The sequence below is a fragment of the Melospiza georgiana genome, chromosome 13, assembly GCF_028018845.1.
Source record: "Melospiza georgiana isolate bMelGeo1 chromosome 13, bMelGeo1.pri, whole genome shotgun sequence".
NCBI classification, from domain to species: domain Eukaryota; kingdom Metazoa; phylum Chordata; class Aves; order Passeriformes; family Passerellidae; genus Melospiza; species Melospiza georgiana.
Window position 1 is genome coordinate 19,608,119 of NC_080442.1, and position 21,126 is coordinate 19,629,244.

Here is a 21,126-nt window from a genome sequence, read left to right on the forward strand (position 1 = left end):
GCTGCTTTTTGATGCTCTCTGCTCTCTTGCAGCCTCAGATAACAGCCAGAGGTTTCGAGAAACCTGCTTTGCCTTCGCGCTGACGCCGCAGCAAGTGCAGCAGATCAGCAGCTCCATGTGAGTGAGCTCCAGCAGCCCTGAAATCCAAATAACCCACCCCAAACCCACCCAGCCTTCCATAGCCCTGCTGGGAATGGCAGGGGAAAAGTCCTCTGGGGAATTGGTTTGTCTTGTTGTGTGGGGAGCAGAGAATTCAGCCCCACCACTGACTTTGGGCTGGGTGTCTCTGGTGTTAAGCTCCCTGCAAATCCAGAATTCTGCTCCCTGCAGCTTTTCCTTGCCACCAGTTTGTTGATTCATTACAAAGTTGTGACTTTATGGTCACCCATCAGAATTTTTTTTTCTAATATATAAAAAAACCCCAAAAAAAAGCCAAAAAAACCCCCCCCACAAAAACAACCCATAAAACACATAACCCCCAAAACAGTAAAAAACAAACAAAAACCCAAAACAAACAACCCCCCAAAAAAAACAGAAAAAAAAACCCCAGCAAACAAACAAACAACCCAAAAAAACAACCTCCCCCCAAAAAAGCCTAAGAAATAAAACCCCAAACAAAAACCCTAAAAAATAAAACCCCCCATAAACAACTAAAAAAACAGAGGTCAGACACAAATTTATTTATTTACCTCAGAAAATAAAAACTCTTCATTTTAACCTCTCTTGAGAGTGGTGGTTTGAGCAGGAGCAGCAAAGTCTGGTGTGCATTGTACATACCTGGAAGTGTGAATTTTCCATTTTTTATGTAAAAATGAAGTTTTTTTCCATAAATTGAACTTCCAGCAAACTCCTGAGGAATCTGTATTGTAATGCTGAGGAATCTTGTGAACAGCAGGATGTTTTAATCAATTTTCTCTTGTTTTCAGGGATATTTCTGGGACCAAATGTGACTTCACAGTACAGGTCCAGCTAAGGTAGGGGTTTTGTTGCCTGTTGGTTTTTAGGGTTTATCAGCAGGTCCTGCCCAGCAGGTTGGGAATACCTGGATGGAAAAGAGTTGATTTCCCTCATCCTGGCTGATTTTCTTGCCAGTGAATCCTTCCTGTAATTCCACCTTGGTCATTCCATGTCCTGGGGCTGGAAAATCCACGAGCAGGGAGGATTGTTTTTCTTAGCATGGGCATTCCAAGATCTGCTTCTTTAGGCACTTTGGGAGTCACCAGCCTGGTGAATTTGGGGGTTTTTAATAATCATAAATGGATTAAATCCTCTGTCTCAGCCTGGTGGGGTGGGATGGACCAAGGGTGAGGAGAGAATGAACAAACCCCTCTTGGATGGTCCATGGGCAGGGATGGGGCAGGTCCCTGGAAGAACCCAGGGCAGCTGAGAGGTTCTGCTGCTCCTTGGAATGCTCATTGTCCTGCTGGCAGCAGGAAGGGTGGGTCCTGCTGGGATCCAGCAGCAAAAACACCTCTTTGGACTGGAAAGAAAGAAATCCAACAGCAGCAACTGCCTGGAACTGCAGCTGGGACAGGGGAAATGTCATTTGTGACACCTTGGTCTTGTGTGGAGAGGTCAGGCTGGAGAAGAGGCAGAGAAGGAATTGGGGGTGGGATGAGTCAGGCTGAGGAATTCAAGGAATCTCAGAGGAACCTCCAGGCTGCTGAAGCTCTGTGATTTTTGGGGGGGTTTTCCTGCTCTGTGACTTCGTTGCAGGGCTGTGTTGAGGAAGATCTGTCATGATTTCAGAGCTCAGTGGAAAGAACAGTTCCTTCTGGGGAGAGATGATCTTTAAATCACTGTAAAAGTGAAAGATGATGGCAGCTCTTTGCTTTTAGGTTTTGTTTATCAGAAACCAGTTGTCCACAAGAAGATCACTTCCCACCCAATCTGTGTGTGAAAGTCAATGGGAAACCATGCAGCCTTCCAGTAAGTAAAATCTCCTTTTAGTACTCTTTTTGGGATGCATTATTAGGAGTTACCTGCCTGAAAATTTATCACAAACTTTGTTTTCACATTCTGGAGCATTGGAATGAACAGAAAAGATGGAGTAATTTGTTTTAGCCAGTAGATGCAGAAGTTCATATGGAAGTTAAAAACCCCTTTTCAAAATCATAAATTTAGTAATGCTAAAATGAGCAGAGAAAAAAGGATTGAATTTTAGAAACTCTGGTCCAAAATTCAGGGGTTTCTGTTTAGTTTTGCTGGGACAGGAGAGGTGGCAAAGTTCCCTTTAATTTTCTGTGGGCAGGGTTAGGATTTTGAATTTCCGTCAGGAGAAAGAGCTTCTAAAATGCTCCATATTTTATTGTCTTATTCTTCTCTCTTTGAATTAAACACAGAGCCTGGTCCAGGTGTATTGGGAGGGACAGGAGGCAAAAGCCCTGTGGGATTCTTTTTTTCTGAGAGCTAAAATTTTGCTTTTCAGGGCTACCTGCCACCAACCAAAAACGGTGTTGAACCAAAGCGCCCCAGCCGACCAATCAACATTACCTCACTCGTCCGCCTGTCCACCACGGTCCCCAACACCATTGTCGTGTCCTGGACTGCAGAGATTGGCAGGGTGAGTGCCTCTGGGGTCTCTCCTGTCTGCCTGAGAGATAATCCTGGGCAGAAAGTCCTTCCTGGGCTGGCCACGGGTGTCCTTGTCTGTGACGGTGTTCACAGGGGTCCAAGGATGAGGGAAGAGATGAGGATCTGACTCCATGTTTCAGAAGGCTGATTTATTATTTTGTGGTATATATTATATTAAAACTATGCTAAAAGAATAGATTTCATCAGAAACCTAGCTAAGAATAGGAGAAGAAGGAATGATAACAGCAGCTTGTGTCTCGGACAGAGAGTCCGAGCCAGCTGACTGTAATTGGCCATTAATTAGAAACAACCACCTGAGACTAATCACAGATGCACCTGTTGCATCCACAGCAGCAGATAACCATTGTTTACATTTTATTTCTGAAGCTTATCAGGAGAAAAGATCCTAAAGAAAGGATTTTTCAGAAAATATCATAGCTACACTTGCCCAGCTGGAATTCTATGCTGCTGGGATGTGCTCCCTCAGATCCCTCCCTCACCTTGGGGTGGGATCTTTCCCTCCTCATCTTTGTGACTCAGGGAGGGCCAGATAAAGAGATCAAGGCATCCTCTAAGCCTTTTGTTTGTTGATTTGGCCAAACTTCAGACTTTGAAGCTCTTCCTGATTGCGGGGACTTGACAAAGCTTGGCTTGGACTTGCAAGGAGCGGGTGCCATCGAGCCCAGAGTGGCCTTTGGGGCTGTGAGTGTGGACACAGTTCAGCCCAGCTAATTCCATTGAACTTTTTTGCATTTCTCCCAGCTACTCTCCTTATCCTTTACATTTAAAACCTCATTTTTAATCATTTTTGTGTCTGTGGGGAGGAGGTTACAACCAGTGTCAGAAAATCGCTGATGTTCCACCGGGCTAATGAAATCTGGAACATGCTGCAAAAAGTGACTCCAGTAAATCAGCCATGAATTACTGAGCTGCTTTCAGTGCTGGCACCAAAGCTGCTGGGTGGGCATTCCAGAGGCACCGTGTGCTGCTGCCACTGCCCCCATCCTGTTTTTAGAAGTGCCCAGAATTGTCCTGAGGTGAAACTTTGGCCAAGAATTTGTCAGCGTGCAAAGCCCAGCGTGGAAAAATGCTTACACTCCAGTCAGGGACAATGGGCAGCTCTGAAACACCAGGGTGGGATTTCGGGCTGGATTTCTTGTGGAGCAGAAAACTATCTCCATTCAGATGATGGCTGAGTGATTCTGGTCCAAAAAATCCTCTTTTATCTAATGAGATATCTAATGCAGGTATCAGAAGGAAGCAGTTCCACATCAGCCTGCTTGGGTTTGCATGCTGAGCTGCAGGTGGGTGGGTCCCAGATGCTGCTCTGAGGGATTCACAATTCAGGATTTAGGGACAAGAAGTGCCCCAAGTTTGAGTCAATCCCTTGGGAACTGGCTGGTTCTCAGGTTTCACAGATTAATCAGTCATAAAGAACATTTTGGGGAACTTCTGGCATAAATAAGCACTAGATCCAGAAGTGTAGGACAGGGTTGGAGCAGCCTGGGACAGGGAAGGTATTCCTGCCCATGGCAGGGGTGGAATGGGATGGGATTTAAGATCCTTTCCAACCCTAACTGTCCTGGAATTCTATAAAAAACAGTGCTTCCTAAACGGATTCCTTAAGACACAATCCTTCCTGAATAGATTCTTTAAGACACAACCCTTCCTAATTTGATTCTTTAACACAATCCTTCATAAATTGATTCTTTAAGACACAACCTTTCCTAATTTGATTCTTTGAGGCTTTGACAGTGAAATGTGAAGAATTATTTTATATTTGGCTGTGTAGCACAAAATCTGAGTTCCCCTCTCCCCTTTCCCTCAAGAGTCAGTTCTGGTCCCAACTGTGCTCCCTACCTTTGCTGGAGCCCTCAGTGTGATTTTTACACAATCTGTTTCAAGAGCCTTCTGTACAAGATGCCTTGGGCAAGTTCCTGCCTTTGTAGATTCAAGCTGTCGGTAAATAATTTCACAACGTTAATTAGCATTTTTCTAACTCCTCTTCTAATTGAGGCATTAAACAAACAAGTTAAGGCAGTAGTGGTTTTTAACGATGTGAGAAGCGTTCATTGTGAGAATAAAATATTTAAAATGTGGTGTTTCTGATGCTGCTCCAATTGGTGTGATTTTGTGGTGAGATATATCACTGAGAGCCTGCCTTCAGATCCTAAATAAAGGATGGGGGATGTCACAATTGCATGGATTTTTTTAAAGTGGAAACGTGTGGCACTTGCTGAGGGAAGCCTTTTATTTTTCAATTTAAATTGTATGAATGCAGCTCCAGGTTTAGCCAATGTTCAAATCAAAAAATAATTGATGTACCCTAATGTGAGAACACGGATTTGGTCCTTTCCGTTCTGGGGGATGAGAGGTGTTGCTGCTGAGTCACATTTTTAGAAAGACATTTATAACCTGATTTTTCTGGAGATTATAAGAAAAACGAGAGCTTCAGAAATCCCAGGAATTTGGGCTCCATGGCAGGAGGAGTTCATTCCATGAGGGAAGGTTCACCTGAGTTGGGTTCTGCCTCTGAGCTGCTTTGGTGATGAAATTCACATTTCAGAGACAATTGAGTGCAGGAAGAGAAGAAAAAGATGGCCAGTGCTTCCAGATATTGCAGGTGATGCATCTTGGGAAGAGGCATCGCTGCTCCTTTTCCTATTTTGTTTTAAAAACAGAACAGGCTTTTATTAGAAAAAAATAAAAACTTCTGATCATATTTGACCTGACAGCTTTCCTTAAATGCACCAGTGCAGTGCTGAACACTATCCATGTAAAAATTAAATATACTGACACAATTGCAGTGCTGAATATTGTCCATATAAAATTAAACCACTGACACAAGTGCAGTACTGAATATTATCAATATAAAATTGAAGTAGCTCTCCTCCACGGTGCTCTGCCATCGCATAACAAAATGTTACGTGTTGCAGACAGGGTTTTCCCGGATGTTTTTGGGGTTTTCCCTGATGTTTTTGGGTTTTCTCTGATATTTTGCGGGATTTTCCAGAACTATTCCATGGCAGTGTGCCTGGTGAAGCAGCTCTTCTGAGCAGTGCTCTGCAATCCCATAACAAACTGTTATGTACTGCAGACAGGGATTTTCCCTGGTGTTTTTGGTATTTTCTATGATGTTTTAGGGTTTTCTCTGATGTTTTGTGGTGTTTTCCAGAACTATTCCATGGCAGTGTACCTGGTGAAGCAGCTCTCCTCCATGCAATCCCATAACAAACTGTTATGTACTGCAGACAGGAGTTTCTCTGTTTTGGGGGTTTTCCCTGATGTTTTGGGTTTTCCCTGATGATTTGTGGTGTTTTCCAGAACTATTCCATGGCAGTGTACCTGGTGAAGCAGCTCTCCTCCATGGTGCCCTGAAATCCCATAACAAACTGTTATTTGCTGCAGACAGGATTGTCCCTGATGTTTTTGCTGTTTTCTCTGATGTTTTTGGGTTTTCCCTGATGATTTGTGGTGTTTTCCAGAACTATTCCATGGCAGTGTACCTGGTGAAGCAGCTCTCCTCCACGGTGCTCCTGCAGCGGTTGCGGGCCAAGGGAATCCGGAACCCGGATCACTCCAGAGCACTGAGTATGTATCTGCTGGCCTTCTGTAACAAAAGGGAAAAAAATCACTTTTGTGAGGGGAGATTTGGAATTAGGACTGTGCTAACCAAGCTTTGGACTTCCTACAGCCCTCTGGGCTTTGGGAATGTGATAGTGGTGTTCTTTGTGTTCAGCTCCAATTCAAAGACTCGGAGCCTTTGTTTGCACTAGGAGCCAGTCCAGGAACCCTGTTGACACTGTGAGGGGAAAAATGCAAGAGAATCTCTTTCAGCTCAGCCATCCTGGCTTTGTTTGTGCAGAATGGCACAACTGTGCTCTGCAGTCAAGTGGGCATTCAGTACCTCGGGAGGAGGAATTGGTGGAAGTTTGTGACATAAAATCAGCACAAACTGCTGCGGGTTTGGTTTTCAGGGAGAGGGGGAAAATCCCAGCCCCTGATAGTGGTGTTACTCTTTAATTAATGCTCACATCAGGTTTTGTACTTTCTCCAGAGGGGAAAAATTAGTGCAGCAGTAAAAAAATGGTGCAGAATGGTATAAATGTGTTTTACAGTGAAGGGGGCTGAAGGCCTGGGCCTGGGCCTGGGCCTGGGCCTGGGCAGGAGCAGCTCCACCGAGCATTTTGTGTTCCCAAAGTTGTGGGGTGAGCCTGGCAAAGTGCCCAGCACAGAGCCCGTCCTCACTCCAGAGTGAATTTGCTGCCTTTCTGGCTCCTCTGACAAGAAATTGGTGGAAATTTGTGGCATAAAAACAGTAAAAACTGCTGTGGGTTTGGTGTTTGGGAAGAGGGGGAAACACCTGATCCCTATAAAATTACTCTTTAATTAATGCACACATCAGGTGTTGTACCTTCTCCAGAGGGGAAGATGTGAGTCCAGCACTAAATGATAATGCTGGGCATTAATTTGTCCTAATGCAGTTTGATGATTTATGCACAAAATGCACAAAAATCTACAAAGTTCCAGGTGGCAGCTGCTCTGCAGGGTGAGGATGAAGGTGTAGGTCCAGTCCTTAGCATGGGAATAAAATTACTCTGAGTTGTTCATTTTACCAATGAAACAGGCTCATGAAACAGGCCTTGTAAATAAAAATAGAAGATGAAAAGCTCCAGGAATTAAAGACTTCAGTGTTTCACTGCAGTTATTTAAATCTCAGATTTTGTCAGGGTGCTGCTGACTGCCTATTGCTCAATTTGCTTTTCAGTTTGAAATCACTTGATGAGGATTTTGGGAGTTATAGTGGTGCCTGTCCATGTGAGAGTTGTTAACAAGTTTAGCTTGAAGTTGGAAGTGAAAAAAATGTGATATTAAATATTAAATAATGGTCAGGTACAAAGTTGAATGCAGAGGAATGAAGACATTTCTGGATAAACACATTTTTAGGGGTCTTGAATTCAAAGTTTACTCTGCCATTTCAGATTTATTTTATTTCTTTATCATCCAATTCATGTTTGAATTAACCTAAAATAAACCTTTTCTTCTTTCAAATACCAGTTAAAGAAAAGCTAACTGCTGATCCAGACAGTGAAATAGCAACAACCAGCCTAAGAGTGTCTCTGCTTTGTCCAGTAAGTTGATTTTTTATTCCCTCAAAAGTGATTCTGATGGAAATGTGGCTGTTGTGGTGGAAATTACCTCGTGTTTACCTGGTGTAACTTTGTGGGGACAGAAAGCAGCTGAAGATATCTCTGTGATGAAAAGCTTCTGAAATGCCCCTGGGAAAATGAATATTCCATTAGCTTGGAAATGTTACTCAAAATATATGTAAGCAGACATGTAATGTGTCACTGCATCCTCTGAGAGTGCAGCTTGGGCTTGGATTGATAAAAACTCTCTCCAAAAGGGGGAAAAGGGGGGAATCTGATGTTCAAAGCAGCCAAAGGAGGCAGCACCTCCCAGAATTGTGCAGATGCACACTTGGGTTTAATAATCTGAATTTAAAGCCAAAGCAGTGTCCTGGAATTGTTCAAACAAAATGTTTAATTTTAATTTTAATTTTGGTTTTAATATTAAATTTTAATTTTAATTTTACTTTTTAATTTTGCCCTCCAAGCTGCTCAGATCTTCCTTGGAATTTGGCATCCAGGATCCAGAGGAGCCTGCCCTGAGCCTGGACTTCAGAGCACACTCAAATTCTTGTTCATTTTTCCCCCTGAAAGCACAAAAAATAAATCCCCAGGCTCTGCAGCAGGACCAAATATTTAACTGGAGAAAAGTTCCAAATCCAGGGGTGTGCTGGAGGTTCTGCAGCTTTGTTTACAAATCCTGAGCTCCTGTTTTGTAACAGGGAAATAGAAATGTTTTGTGTGCTCGTAAAAGAAATTAATGCAGTGGTTTTTTGGCTGCCAGCAAGCAGGAGTCAGTCCCAGTGATGGGAATGCAGCTTTTCCACACTTGGGATGCATCCCTGCTTCTTTTGGTTTTTTGTGGCAGAGCTGATCCAGGAGGTTCAGTGCCAAAAATGGGAAAAAAGCACCAACCTGGGAACCCTGAGCGTGGTTAAATCCCATCACAGACAGAGGTTTTTTACCAAAACCCTGGAAAAAAAATCTTCCTGTTTTTTAAATCTGTTTTCTTTTTGCTTAGGGACATCGCAGGTAGAAGTTTTCTACCAAAACCTTGGGAAAAATCTTCGTAGTTTTTAAATTTGGGGTTTTTTTTTCTCTCAGGGACATCACAGGCAGAGATTTTCTGCTAAAATGTTGGGAAAATCTTCTTGGTTTTTAATCTGCTTTTTTCCTCTCAGGAGATGGGGTTTTGTTGTCCTTCCTGTCTTTCACCTTCCTTATTTTGCTTTTGAAGCATCCAGGTTTTCCCTCTGATGCTCCTGAGCTGTGCCCAAAAATGAAATGAGCCATTGCCCCAGCAGCTGGGAGATGAGAATGCCTGACACACACAGAGCAGGGGGGAATTGCTTTTGGGATGGGAATAATGTGGGTTTTGGGATTGGAATAATGTGGGTTTTGGGATGGGAAAAATGTGCTTGGTCATGGATTTGCAGGGAGGAGGTGCCAAACACCTGGCACCAGAGCATCTCCTGTGGGAATTCTGAGCCCCCCAGGGATTTCTGTGTCACCTCCCATCACTGGGGACAGGGTGACAGTGACTGAGAGCCAGGGGGAAGGAAAATAAATGAGATTTCAGTTCAAGGGAATAAAAACAAGCCCTCACCATCAGGCTGGAGGAAGTGGTGGCCTGTGAGAAGAGCCTTTGTCTGTGCTGTGGGTTTGGGTTTGGGGATATTCTGGTGCCATCCTGTGGCATCCTCCTTGTACTGCTCAGCATCAGCTGGATTGAGCCACATCCCAAAAATCCCATTCCCAGCCAGAGCTGCTCAGGTGCAGCCTTGTGGGTGTTTTACTCCAATAAAAACAACTTCACACTCCTCAGTGGGAACAAATCTCCTGATTTAGAAGGTTCAGGTTTAGATTTTGTATTTTTCAGGTTCTGTGCTGCTTTAGTGTGTGGGTCTGGGCTTCACACGAGGGGATGGGGAGCTCAGAGCAGGGACACAAAACAATTCCTGCTCCAGCTGGGCACCAAGCACAAATGACCAAATCTCAGCCCAGGAGCACAAACCCCGTGGGCTGGAGAGAGAAAAACAAGCAGGGTGGGACTGCCTGGGCTCAAGCTGGGATGGGACAATGAACTGCAAGGTGCAAATGGAGCAGAGCTGATCCCAGGGACAGAGCCCGTGCCCGGCCGTGCATTTTGGGGCCATTTTGGTTCATCTTGGGTGCAGCCCTGGCTGGGCTCTGGTGCTGCCCAAGGTGGATCCATGGAGGAGATCCTGTCAATAAATCCCTGCTTTGTTCTGGAACTCTGCCCAGCCTCTGCTCCAGCTCAGCCCAAGGCATCACTCCATAAATTATTGTTCTGTTAGATTTTCATGTGGTGAAAATCCCATTCAGACCTTGCTGCTCTCACCTTTGGTGTGGTCAGTCCAGGCCCCTCCAATGCTTAAAACAAGAGAAGTGATTCAAATAGACAAAAATACATATTATAGTAGAGCCATGTAACACAAAGTAGTCAATAAACAACAAAGTTCAAAGAGTTTCTTTTTAGTTGTACCAGGAGGAAGAAATGTGGGAAATAGTAAAGGTAAGATTTTCAGAAAGCTGTAAAAACAAGCCTTAGAAATAGAAAGAGCAGAGAAAAAAGAGCTAACTAAAGCTGCAAAATCTGAAAGTAGAAAATTTACAATAGTATAGCAACCAAGAACATTTGAGCAACTGCTGGGGTTTTATGAGGAGATTTTTATTTCAGATTAAAGTGAAATTCCTTTCTCTGTCTGCTTTCCTTTCAGTGTAATGATGCTTTCATGATAATGAAGGATAATTCTGGTTTTGGTCCATATAATACATGGAATAATATATAATAATTCTGGTTTTGATCCATCCAGGCCACTGCTATTTACAGGTGCTCAGTGCATTTTGTTACAGGAATATGGCAGGATGTATTCTTCAGCTTCCTGGGTCAAATAAAACTCCAAACATGATTTTTATTCACTTTTATGCCCTTTTAAACATACAGGAAGGAGGGAACAGTGCGTGTGACCAAACTCAGATTTCTGAGAGTTCTTTCTGGAATAAAATTCAATCTGACTCTTGTCTCTTTTCAGGCAGGAAAGCCCTGGTGCTTAATTTAACTCCAAGGTAATAAAATCCTGTTTTTTTCCTCTTGCAGCTTGGCAAGATGCGCCTGACCATCCCCTGCAGGGCCCTGACCTGCTCCCACCTGCAGTGCTTTGATGCCACTCTCTACATCCAAATGAACGAGAAAAAACCCACCTGGGTGTGCCCTGTGTGTGACAAGAAAGCTCCCTACGAGCATCTCATCATTGATGGGTGAGTGAAGCTGAAATCAGAACCCCAAGGGATGTTCCTGTCTGGAACCAAGGGGATTTCTCTCCTTTTGGAGCTCCCCATGTTGGATTTCCTGCTGCTGGTCAGGAATTCCTGAGCAGCTCCTTCTCAAGGATTCTGCTCCTCCAAACTCAACTTGATAATAATGAGAGCAATTCTCAGTGAATTCCTGAGCTTTCCTAGGTGCACACAGCACATGTTGTATTTCCTTTTAATGGAGCAGCTGTACAAATCTGGCAGGGCTGATAACAGACAGAGCAAATCAATGCTGCCACCCCTCCGAGTGCCTGCACAATTCCGTGTACAATTTCACACTCGGGGAGTTGCTATCTATAGAAGGTGACACACAGATTGATTCCCTGGCTCTGCCTGCTTGCAAAACACTAAAAAAAATAAATAAATCTCACCTCAGGCTGGGCCTAGGGTGGATTTCTGGGGTTGCATTTTAATTTCTTTAAGAGAGAAATTTTTTCTTTTTTTTTTATAAAGGGAGAGAATAGGTTAGAGGTTTCTGAGAATACTCTCAATATAAAACAAAGCCCAAAAATGGATGAAACACATACAGAAAAACCCCAAAACAAAGCTGAAAACACCCAGGAAACCCCAAAATGTTAAAAAACCACCTCATCAATGATGAGTCTTTCAGGGAATGTATGTTTTATTTTGCTAAGGAAGGATGAGATCACTCAGAATCCCTTTAGAGCCTTGCAAGAGACACTCAGGCTGATCTGGACTCCTGCATCCCCAGATTTCCAGGGATAAATCTGCCTTGGATCAAAGAGCTGGGGGCTCCTGCTTGAGGTTTCTGCCTAAAAAAGCAAAGCCAAAAAGCAGGAATAATGCAAACCCCACTTTCCCTTATTTCTCCTGGTGCTGCCAGGTGCAGATGTTGGGTCTGATCTAACTGGAACATCCTAAAGAGAAAGTTATCTGTGGAAATGCTCCAATCTGGGAAAGAGGGAGCTAATTAAAGCCAAGGTCTTCCCTGCAGAACCACATGAATGGGCCTGGTCAGAAGCTGGAATTCCCACTGGCACTGATGTGCTGCCAGGATCCTAAAATTTTAGGACATGCCTGTGGGAGAAGAGGCTGTAAATTGAGATTCTCAGGCTCAGCATTTGGTAGGAAGTTTCACAAGGCCTTAAATCCTCAGATTTAAGAGAGTTTTCCTCAGTTAAGTTTTGTCAGGATTTTTTATCAACTCTGGTTCACAGAATTCCTTTGTTTTGGGAAATGGAGAGTTCTGTGTCACGAGCTCTGCAGGATTCCACTCTCAGTGCTTTTAAATAAAAATCTTCATTTTTGCAGATTTTTATTTTAGGTAATACTCCAATTTTGTCAGTGATTCCTTTTAATCAAGGAAACAGTGAGAGAAGAACAGAACAGTAAAAGCTTCACCACAAACTCAGATTTACTGTGACTAGTAAAGGGAAAAAAAGCTCTTTTTTGGGACTGATATGAAATATTTTTGTGGACAGGTTGTTCATGGAAATCCTGAAGTTCTGTACAGATTGTGATGAAATCCAGTTCAAGGAGGATGGGTCCTGGGCTCCCATGAGGTCCAAGAAGGAGGTGCAGGAGGTGACAGCATCCTACAACGGAGTGGATGGTGAGCCATGGCTAGGCTGTGCAGGGCACTCTGGCATCCCCTGTGTTCCTTCACCTCCCAAAATGCTCATTTTTAAACATGCATTTATAGCTTTAATCATTTCTGTTCAGCTAATTGGGTCACACCTGTCTGGGGCTGGTGGTGTTTAAAGTTACCAACATTCTGTGATTATTTTTTATTTTAATGTTGAGCTTTTTAACGAGCTGTGGGTGTAACTGATTGTTGGTTCTGTGCAGGGTGTATCAGCTCCTCCTTGGAGCATCAGGTGTCCTCTCACCAACAATCCAACAAAAACAAGAAGGTGGAAGTGATCGACCTGACCATCGACAGCTCCTCAGACGAGGAGGAGGAGGAGCCCTCGGCCAAGAGGAGCTGTCCCTCCATATCCCCAGCATCACCCATGAACAACAAGGGGTGAGCACACAGCGCTGCAGGGGGAATCAGAGATTCCAGAATAAATCAGCTCTAGAAACTTCTGGGGTTGGGTTAGAGCCTCCTGTGGTAGCTCTGGGTTTGCTCCCAGCACGAGGCCTGGGGTTGGAATCACAGCTTTGAACACAAGGAAATATTTCAGTTGTGAATTGGTGCAAAGGAAATCAAAATTTAAGTGTGCAACACAAATATTTCTGTTGTGTTTGTGAATTAGTGCAAAGGAAATCAAAGATTTAAATGTGCAACATAAATATTTCAATTTTGTTTATGAAATGGTGTAAAGGGAATCAAAGATTTAAGTGTGCAACGCAATGAAATAATTCTGTTGTGTTTGTGAAATGTGCAAAGGGAATCAGAGATTTAAGTGTGGAACACAATGAAATATTTCTGTTGTGTTTGTGAAGTTGTGCATAGGGAAATCACAGCTTTGAGTGTGGAGCACCATTAAATATTTCAGTTGTGTTTGTGAAATATGCAAGGGGAATCACAGTTTTAAGTGTGCAACATAAATATTTCAATTGTGTTTGTGAAAGGGTGCACAGGGAATCAAAGATTTTAAGTGTGGAACACAATGAAATATTTCTCTTGTGTTTGTGAAATTATGCATAGGGAAATCACAGCTTTGAGTGTGGAGCACCATTAAATATTTCAGTTGTGTTTGTGAAATATGCAAGGGGAATCACAGTTTTTTCGTGTGCAGCATAATAAAATATTTCAGCTGTTTGTGAATTGGTGCAAATGGAATCTTAACTTTTGAGTGTGCAACACAGAATATTTCAGCTGTATTTGAAAAAAAATGAGTGTAAAATGATGCAAAAGGCAAAAAAAGTGTGTGGATTATGCAAATCTGGGAATGTTTTTCTCCCAGTGGGAAATGTGGAAGCAGCAGCAGGGAGGAGCAGGGCTGTGGGAATAGGGAGTGCCACGAGGGCCTGGGCACACCTGAGCAGCCAGGCTGCAAACAGCTCCTGGTTTGCATAAACCTTGTGGGATGGAAGCCAGGGATCCTGCTCCACAGTGGGAATCACTCAGGGACCCTCCAGCCCCTCAAGGCCTTTTCCAGCTGGAATCACCTTGGAGGGTGTCAGTGCTGTGGGGTCACACGGATCCCTGTGGAGTTTTGGGTCCAGTATTCCTTCAGGATTGTCTTGTCCTTGTTGAAAACACCTGTAACACATTTCCAGAGATGCCAGCAGCATTTCCAGTTCCTGCTGTTTGGGACTGAACTTTCCTTTCCCAAATTCCAGCTGTGCTGGGCTGAAGGGATGTTCCTGATGGAATTCTGTGAGGAGAAGCTTGGGGAGTGTGTGATGCAGCTTTGGAATGGCTGCACATCCTCCAGGAAATTCAGAATGTGTTTTGAATTTAAGTCCAATTTGAAAATAAGCAAACAAGCATCTCCTGATGGAACAGCAATAAACTAAGAGTGTATTTTATGCTTTTAACAAGCCTTTTTTTTTCCCTTCCAGCATTTTAAATTTACCCCACCAAGCTTCTCCTGTGTCAAGAACCCCAAGCCTTCCTGCTGTGGACACCAGCTACATCAACACATCACTCATCCAGGACTACAGGCATCCATTCCATATGACACCCATGCCTTATGACCTGCAAGGTGAGTTCTGGCTGCTCCTGCACAGCTCTCCAGGCACTCATTTAATTATAAAATAAAAATAATGAGGGTAATATCCCTGGTGGCAAAGAGAATTTGGAGTGTCGTCAGTGTTTGGCTGGTTTATTTCAAAATAAGTGGTGACAAAATGGACAGGGGCTGTTTTGAGAAGCTGAATTTTGTTTTTTATCTCTTGACAGGTTTAGATTTCTTCCCTTTCCTGTCAGGTGACAATCAGGTAAGTCAGGGAGAACCAAACCCTGTGGTAAACACTTTTCCTAGCGGGATTTGCTGTGTGGGAAGCAGCAGCAGCATTATCTGAACACAGGTGTGAGATGAGGCACAGCAAAAATAAATATTTGGGCAGTTTTAAAATTTCAAACTCAGCAGCCACTTCATTGTGGAATGCAGGTGCAGCTTGATCCCTTTTCCTCCAAAAAAAGGGAGCTGGGATGTCTCCCTGCACGTTCTGCCCTCCCAGGGAGGGAAATTGCACTAAAATTGCCCTGAAAGCTGAGGGACACTTTGATATCCTCGTGGAGAGAAGGGCTGGGAATTTGGGCCAGGAAACGTGGCTGAATATCCAAGATCTGAGAATGATTCTGATCCAAGGAATGCTGCTCTGGTTGTGGAGGAGTCTTTGGGAACCAGGCTGTGACAGCCTGGATGTTGAGTCATGGTGGGAAGGATCACTGAGGGCAGGGTTCCTCCTCAGGGAGGTTGTGTTCAAATGGGATTTGTGGCTGCTCAGGCTCCTGCAGCAGAGAGGAGAGCCTGGGACAGCCCTGCTCCACCCATGGCACCAAGCTGGCCCTAAATGCAGTTCCCAGGATTGTGCCTTGCTGCCAGCAGGGACCAGCACAGCTCCCCCTCTCAGCTGGCTCACCCTGGCTCCTGGGGCTGGCAGAATGAGTCTGGGGGAATTTCACCCCCAGGGAATTTTTTGAACAACTAAACCAAACAAAAGCCCCAAAAGTGCTGCTGCTTGCCCTTTTTGCTGGTTTGGGTTCTGTGATCCCATTCCTGCTTGCCCTTTTTGCTGGTTTGGGTTCTGTGATCCCATTCCTGCTTGTACTTTTTCCTGGTTTGGGTTCTGTGATCCCATTCCTGCTTGTCCTTTTTCCTGGTTTGGGCTCTCTGATCCCATTCTCTCCCTGCTGTTTGTAACCCCAGCAGCCCCAATTCCTTTTGCCTTCAAACCTGGGGGACCACAGAGCTAAAAATCCATTTCATGTCCCACTGCCCGAGCTGCTGTGAAACCCAGAACTGCCAAAACCTCCCCTTGACAAAACCCCCTTTATTTCCTGCTTCAAAATCTGAATTTTAACCCCTTTATTTCCTGCAAAACCCGAATTTTAACCCCTTTGTCTCCTGCTGCAAAACCCGAATTTTAACCCCTTTATTTCCTGCTGCAAAACCCGAATTTTAACCCCTTTACCTCCTGCTGCAAAACCCGAATTTTAACCCCTTTATTTTCTGCAAAACCTGAATTTTAACCCCTTTATCTCCTGCTGCAAAACCCGAATTTTAACCCCTTTACCTCCTGCTGCACAACCCGAATTTTAACCCTTTCCTCCCCGCAGCATTACAACACCTCCCTCCTCGCCGCGGCCGCCGCCGCAGTCTCGGCCTCGGACGATCAGGAACTTTTGCACTCCCGCTTTTTCCCCTACACCTCGTCGCAGATGTTCCTGGATCAGCTGAACGCCGGGGGCAGCAGCTCCCTGCCCGCCACCAACGGCAGCAGCAGCGGCAGCAACAGCAGCCTGGTCTCCTCCAACAGCCTGCGGGACAACCACGGGCACCCCGTGGCCAGCAGGAGCAGCACGGACACGGCCTCAATCTTTGGTATCATACCAGATATTATCTCCTTGGACTGATTCGTTTCTATTTTTTTTTTTTTTTTTTTTTTTTTTGGGGGTGGGGTGGGATTTGGGTGGGTTCGGGGACAGAGGAAATCTTCGTGCTCGGTTTTCCTTTCTGTTCTGGAAAAAAAAAAAAAAAAACAACAAAAAAAAAAGTTAAGACAAGGTGGTTTTTTTTTTCCTTTTTTTTAAAAAAGGGGAAAAAAAATTTATGTGTACAGAGAACAAAAAAAAAAAGTCTATTTTCAGTTTTACTTTTGTATATAAACCTAAGATGGCCTCGCTGGTAAAAATAAGAAAAAAAAAAGACAAAAGAGAAAAAAAAATTTAAGAAAAACAAGGAGCTTCAGTTCATTTTTACGGATGCTGAAGATTTTACACCTGTGCATTTGTCATGTGAGTTTCTTTCCTTTTCTTTTTCCCCCCTATAGTTTGGACACCAATGGCATTATTTTCTCCACAGTTACAGAAACATGAGAGGAGCTGAGCTTCTAAAGTTCAAGCTTGGGGAGAGGGGTTTTTCTCCTCTTGGAGAATTTCCCTTGGCTGGTGGAATCTAATTCCCCCATCCCATATTTAGTGCAGATTTTATAATTCTGGCAGCAGAGCACACCCTGCTCTGTCTGCAGCCCAAAGCCTTTCAGGAGTGGGGTTGGTTTTTTTGGGATTTTTTTTGGCATTTCTGGTTCTGTGTGCCCTCTACCCAGGGAAATTCTCCTTTTGAATTCCATGCTTTAGTCAGGAACGTTGCAGATTCATCCAGGGAATGACACAAAGCTGACTGGGAGGTTTAGGTTGGATATCAGGGAAAATTCCACCTCCAGAGGGTGTGGGGCAGTGCCCAGGCTCCCCAGGGAATGCTGACATTCCCCAGGCTGCCAGAGCTCCAGGAATGCTGGGACAGAGCTCCCAGGGATGCTCAGGGTGGGATTGTGAGGTGCCCTGTGCAAGGACTTTGATCCTCATGGGTCCCTCCCAACTCAGAATATTCCAGTTTTGGGATTCAGTTACTCCTGAGGGCCTGACTCCATCAGATCCCAGCTGAGGAATGGCCTGTGGGACAAAATGTTCCATTTTTATGGAGTAGAGCCCCAAATCAACATCAAAATCCAGCTGAGGAAAGACTTGTTGAGGAATTCATTGAGAAATGAATTTGATTTGGTCAAGCTGTTCCATTTTTATGGAGTGGAGCCCCAAATCATCAAATCCCAGCTGAGGAATGACCTGTGGAACAAAAGTGTTCCATTTTTGTGGAGTGGAGCCCCAAATCAACATCAAAATCCAGCTGAGGAAAGACTTGTTGAGGAATTCATTGAGAAATGAATTTGTTTTGGCCAAGATGTTCCATTTTTACGGGGTGAAACCCCAGACCAAAGCCTCACTTGGGGCTGGAGGGTTTTGTTCCTCAGAGCTTCAGTCCTGCTGAGCTAAGTTCAGCTCTTCCCTGAGCGTGTGTTGGTGTCACCTGGTGGAGCTGCTGTGTTCAGACTCAGCCTGAGCCCCCCTGCAGCTGGGCAGTGCAGGTTTCAGTGCATTTTTCAGTGCTGCAGCTGTGCCCAGCACACCCTGCATGCTCAGAGCTCAGTGCTCCCCCCAGATATTCCCTGCTCAGTGCCAGCCTGACCCCCAAACCCACCAGGAAAACCCAGACTGTTCCTCCCCATCCTGCTCCTTTAAGGGGTAGTGGCTTCCAAATTTCACTTTTCCCTCAGAGTTCTTTGGATTCTCCAGATTTTTTTCAGCCGTTTTTAATTCCTGGTTTCTTTTCTCATTGTTCTTAAGTTGTGCATGACATAGGAAAATTTTTTTTTTCTTTTGGGTCATTTGGGCTGATCTGTTCTTCTTAAGGAGTGGAATGTGTAAATAGCTGGAATGCAGATTTTTTTCAGGAGATTCTTTAAAGTCAGAGAAAGGGGGAGGGAAGGAAGTGATTCTCTTGTGTCCCAAAGTCCATGTCAGAGAGAGTAAATATTTCCTCTGGTGTGAAAAATATTTTTATAACTGGTTGAAAGTGCAGGTATTGAGTTTATCAGGAAAAAGAGAGTTAAGGAATACTAAAATTAGCAGATTCTTGTCTGAATTTTTTCATGTCCAAAAAAACTGTTGATTGCAAATAGTCGCTTCAAGCATTGACAAGGGCCACCTTTTGCCTATGAAGTCGTCTCTAAAAAACATAAATATAAATCTTGCATTGATTAAAAAAAGGAAAAAAAAACAGGAAAAAGTTTTTAAAAAACCAAGAAAAAAAGAAAAAAATCTTTAATCCAAGTAGCATTAGGTATTGCTGTCTGATCAGTCGTATGGTTATTTGAAAGGTTCACATGATGTGGCATCAAAAATTGTTTTTAGTGTTTTTACAGCATCCCTCTGCCACTAAATAGTTGACTTGAATTTTGGAAAAAGGAAACTGTTGGTGTTTATATGTATATGTGTGTGTATATATGTATTTATAGATCCGTGTGTGTGAGTTCCAGGTGAGTTCAATAGTTTTTTCCCATGCATGTGTATTTCATACATATCTGGCTGATATATTCTATTTCACCATACACCGATTTTATAATTTATTAAATGTCAGTTAAAAAAAGAAAAAAAAAGAAATAAAAGGATAGAAAATGGGAAAGACTTATTTTTGAAACAGTCTGATTTTGAAGTGATTCAACCTCTGCTAGGAATATCTCTTATCCGGTTTAGGAGGAGATTTTTCATGAATAAGCTGGAGGATTTTTCTGGAATTGGGGCTGAGTTTGCCTGGAGCCTGCGTGTCCCAGCTCCTGGAGCATCCAGCAGGAATTTGGGATTGCTCACAGCTCCTTTCCCACTTTTCCATGGAGTCTGTGAAGGGCGACCCCAAGAGCAGCGGGATCAAAACCCCATTAACGCCATGGGAAATGGAACTGGGCAGTGTTGGTGTGCTGGGATTCGGCACTTTGGGAACGGCAGCTTGGACAGGAGCATTCCCCATTCCCTGTGATCCTGCTGTGGGGAAGGCTCCAGGCCCTGCCAGGAGGGACAGGGGCCCTGCAGGATCCATGGCCTGGGATCATTCCTGTTCCACACTCAGCATTCCCGAGGCTGGGATTCCGCTGTGCCTGCGAGCACAAGTGAGCCTTGTGGTACAATCTCAGTCTGCTTCTCCCCATTCCCTGCCAGAGTCATTCCCAAATCCCCAAACTCCCAAACTTCCAAATTCCCAAACTCCCAAACTTCCAAATTCCCGAACTTCCAAACTTCCAGACTCCAGCTCTGTGGTCTCCAGCCCTGCAGGGGTGGCCTGGGCTGTGCTCCTGCTGTGATCCCTGGAATTGCAGGTGGGATTGTCCTCGGGGTGTGCCACACGGGCTGGGGTGTGCACAGCCATGGCTGGGGGGTTTCACACATCTGGGGTGTGCAGATGTGCCTGGGATGTGCACATCTGTCTGGGGGATGTGCAGTCACACCTGTGGGATGTGCCACGTGTCTGTGGGATGTGCACACATCTGGGATATGTCCATGTGTTTGGGATGTGCACAGATGTGTGTGGGGGCTCACATGTGTCTGATCACACACATCTGGGATGTGCACACGTGTGTGTGGGATGTGCACACCTGTGGGATGTGCAGCCATCTGTGGGACATGCACACACCTGTGTGGGGTGTGTGAGGGACGTTCACACATCTCTGGGACATCCACACATGTTTGGGGTGTGCATATGTGTGTCACACACACACACACACACACTCAGGTTTGGGACGTGCACACAGGTGTCTGGGACATTCACACACGTTTGGGATGTGCACACGTGTCAGACATGCACACAACACATTTGGGATGTGACACGTGTGTCACACTCTCACACCTGGAATGGGCACACATGTCAGACATGCACACACACACATTTGGGGTGTGCACACACGTCACACACTTGTGTCACGCTCTCACACTCACACCTGGGATGTGCACACATGTGTCACACACACCTGGGATGTGCACATGTGTCCCTGTCCCATCCTTTGGCAGCTGGAAATTCCCCCTGAGCCATCCCAGAGCCCCTCCAGAGGGATGGAGCAGCAATTCCCCTTCCTCTCCCTGGAGGATTCCACAGCTGGGATGGTCCAAGAGTTCCTGGGATTCTCCAGGAGTGTGAGGAGAACGTGGTGGAAATTCATTCTTTGTTGCAATTGAGCATTTCAGGGTTTGAAGTTCATTTTAGTGGGAAAAATTTTGGTTTAGCAGTGTGATTTTAGTTTATTTTATTTTTTTTTAAACAGAACTTAGATTTCTAACAAGGGAAGATCACTGGTGGTCCCCAAAAGTGCTGCTGTTCATGAATTAACAAAAGGGAAAAAGTGTAAATGAGGACAATATGAAAATGACCATGAATTCCATGAATGGAAAGCTCTCATCCATTGCCTTAAACCTTTTCTCTTCGTTTTCCTTAGGGCATGCCAAACCAATCCATGGATTTACAAATGTACAGTAGCCCAATGTCAGTTTGTATAAAAGTACCGAGTGAAAATATTTATTATATGCATTGGAAAAAAAGAAAAAAAACCAAACCAACCCCTGGTTTACCTTTTGAATGTTCCCTGTTCCTGTAGAAATCCTTCAATGTAATAAAAAGCATTCGGT

At 44.4% G+C, this 21,126-nt stretch overlaps 1 protein-coding gene across 1 annotated transcript in view; it reads left to right on the top strand.

Annotated features, from left to right (window-relative positions):
* PIAS1 (protein inhibitor of activated STAT 1) overlaps nucleotides 1-16,533 on the top strand; it is a 51,089-nt gene extending 34,556 nt beyond the window's left edge. The window contains exons 3-14 of the mRNA XM_058033758.1: nucleotides 33-117; nucleotides 927-974; nucleotides 1,839-1,929; nucleotides 2,429-2,563; nucleotides 6,060-6,165; nucleotides 7,633-7,706; nucleotides 10,825-10,985; nucleotides 12,482-12,612; nucleotides 12,849-13,026; nucleotides 14,514-14,656; nucleotides 14,854-14,891; nucleotides 16,237-16,533. Coding sequence (XP_057889741.1) covers nucleotides 33-117; nucleotides 927-974; nucleotides 1,839-1,929; nucleotides 2,429-2,563; nucleotides 6,060-6,165; nucleotides 7,633-7,706; nucleotides 10,825-10,985; nucleotides 12,482-12,612; nucleotides 12,849-13,026; nucleotides 14,514-14,656; nucleotides 14,854-14,891; nucleotides 16,237-16,533 — 1,487 coding nt within the window. The remainder of the gene's footprint in view (nucleotides 1-32; nucleotides 118-926; nucleotides 975-1,838; nucleotides 1,930-2,428; nucleotides 2,564-6,059; nucleotides 6,166-7,632; nucleotides 7,707-10,824; nucleotides 10,986-12,481; nucleotides 12,613-12,848; nucleotides 13,027-14,513; nucleotides 14,657-14,853; nucleotides 14,892-16,236) is intronic.
* Nucleotides 16,534-21,126: the final 4,593 nt, after the last annotated feature.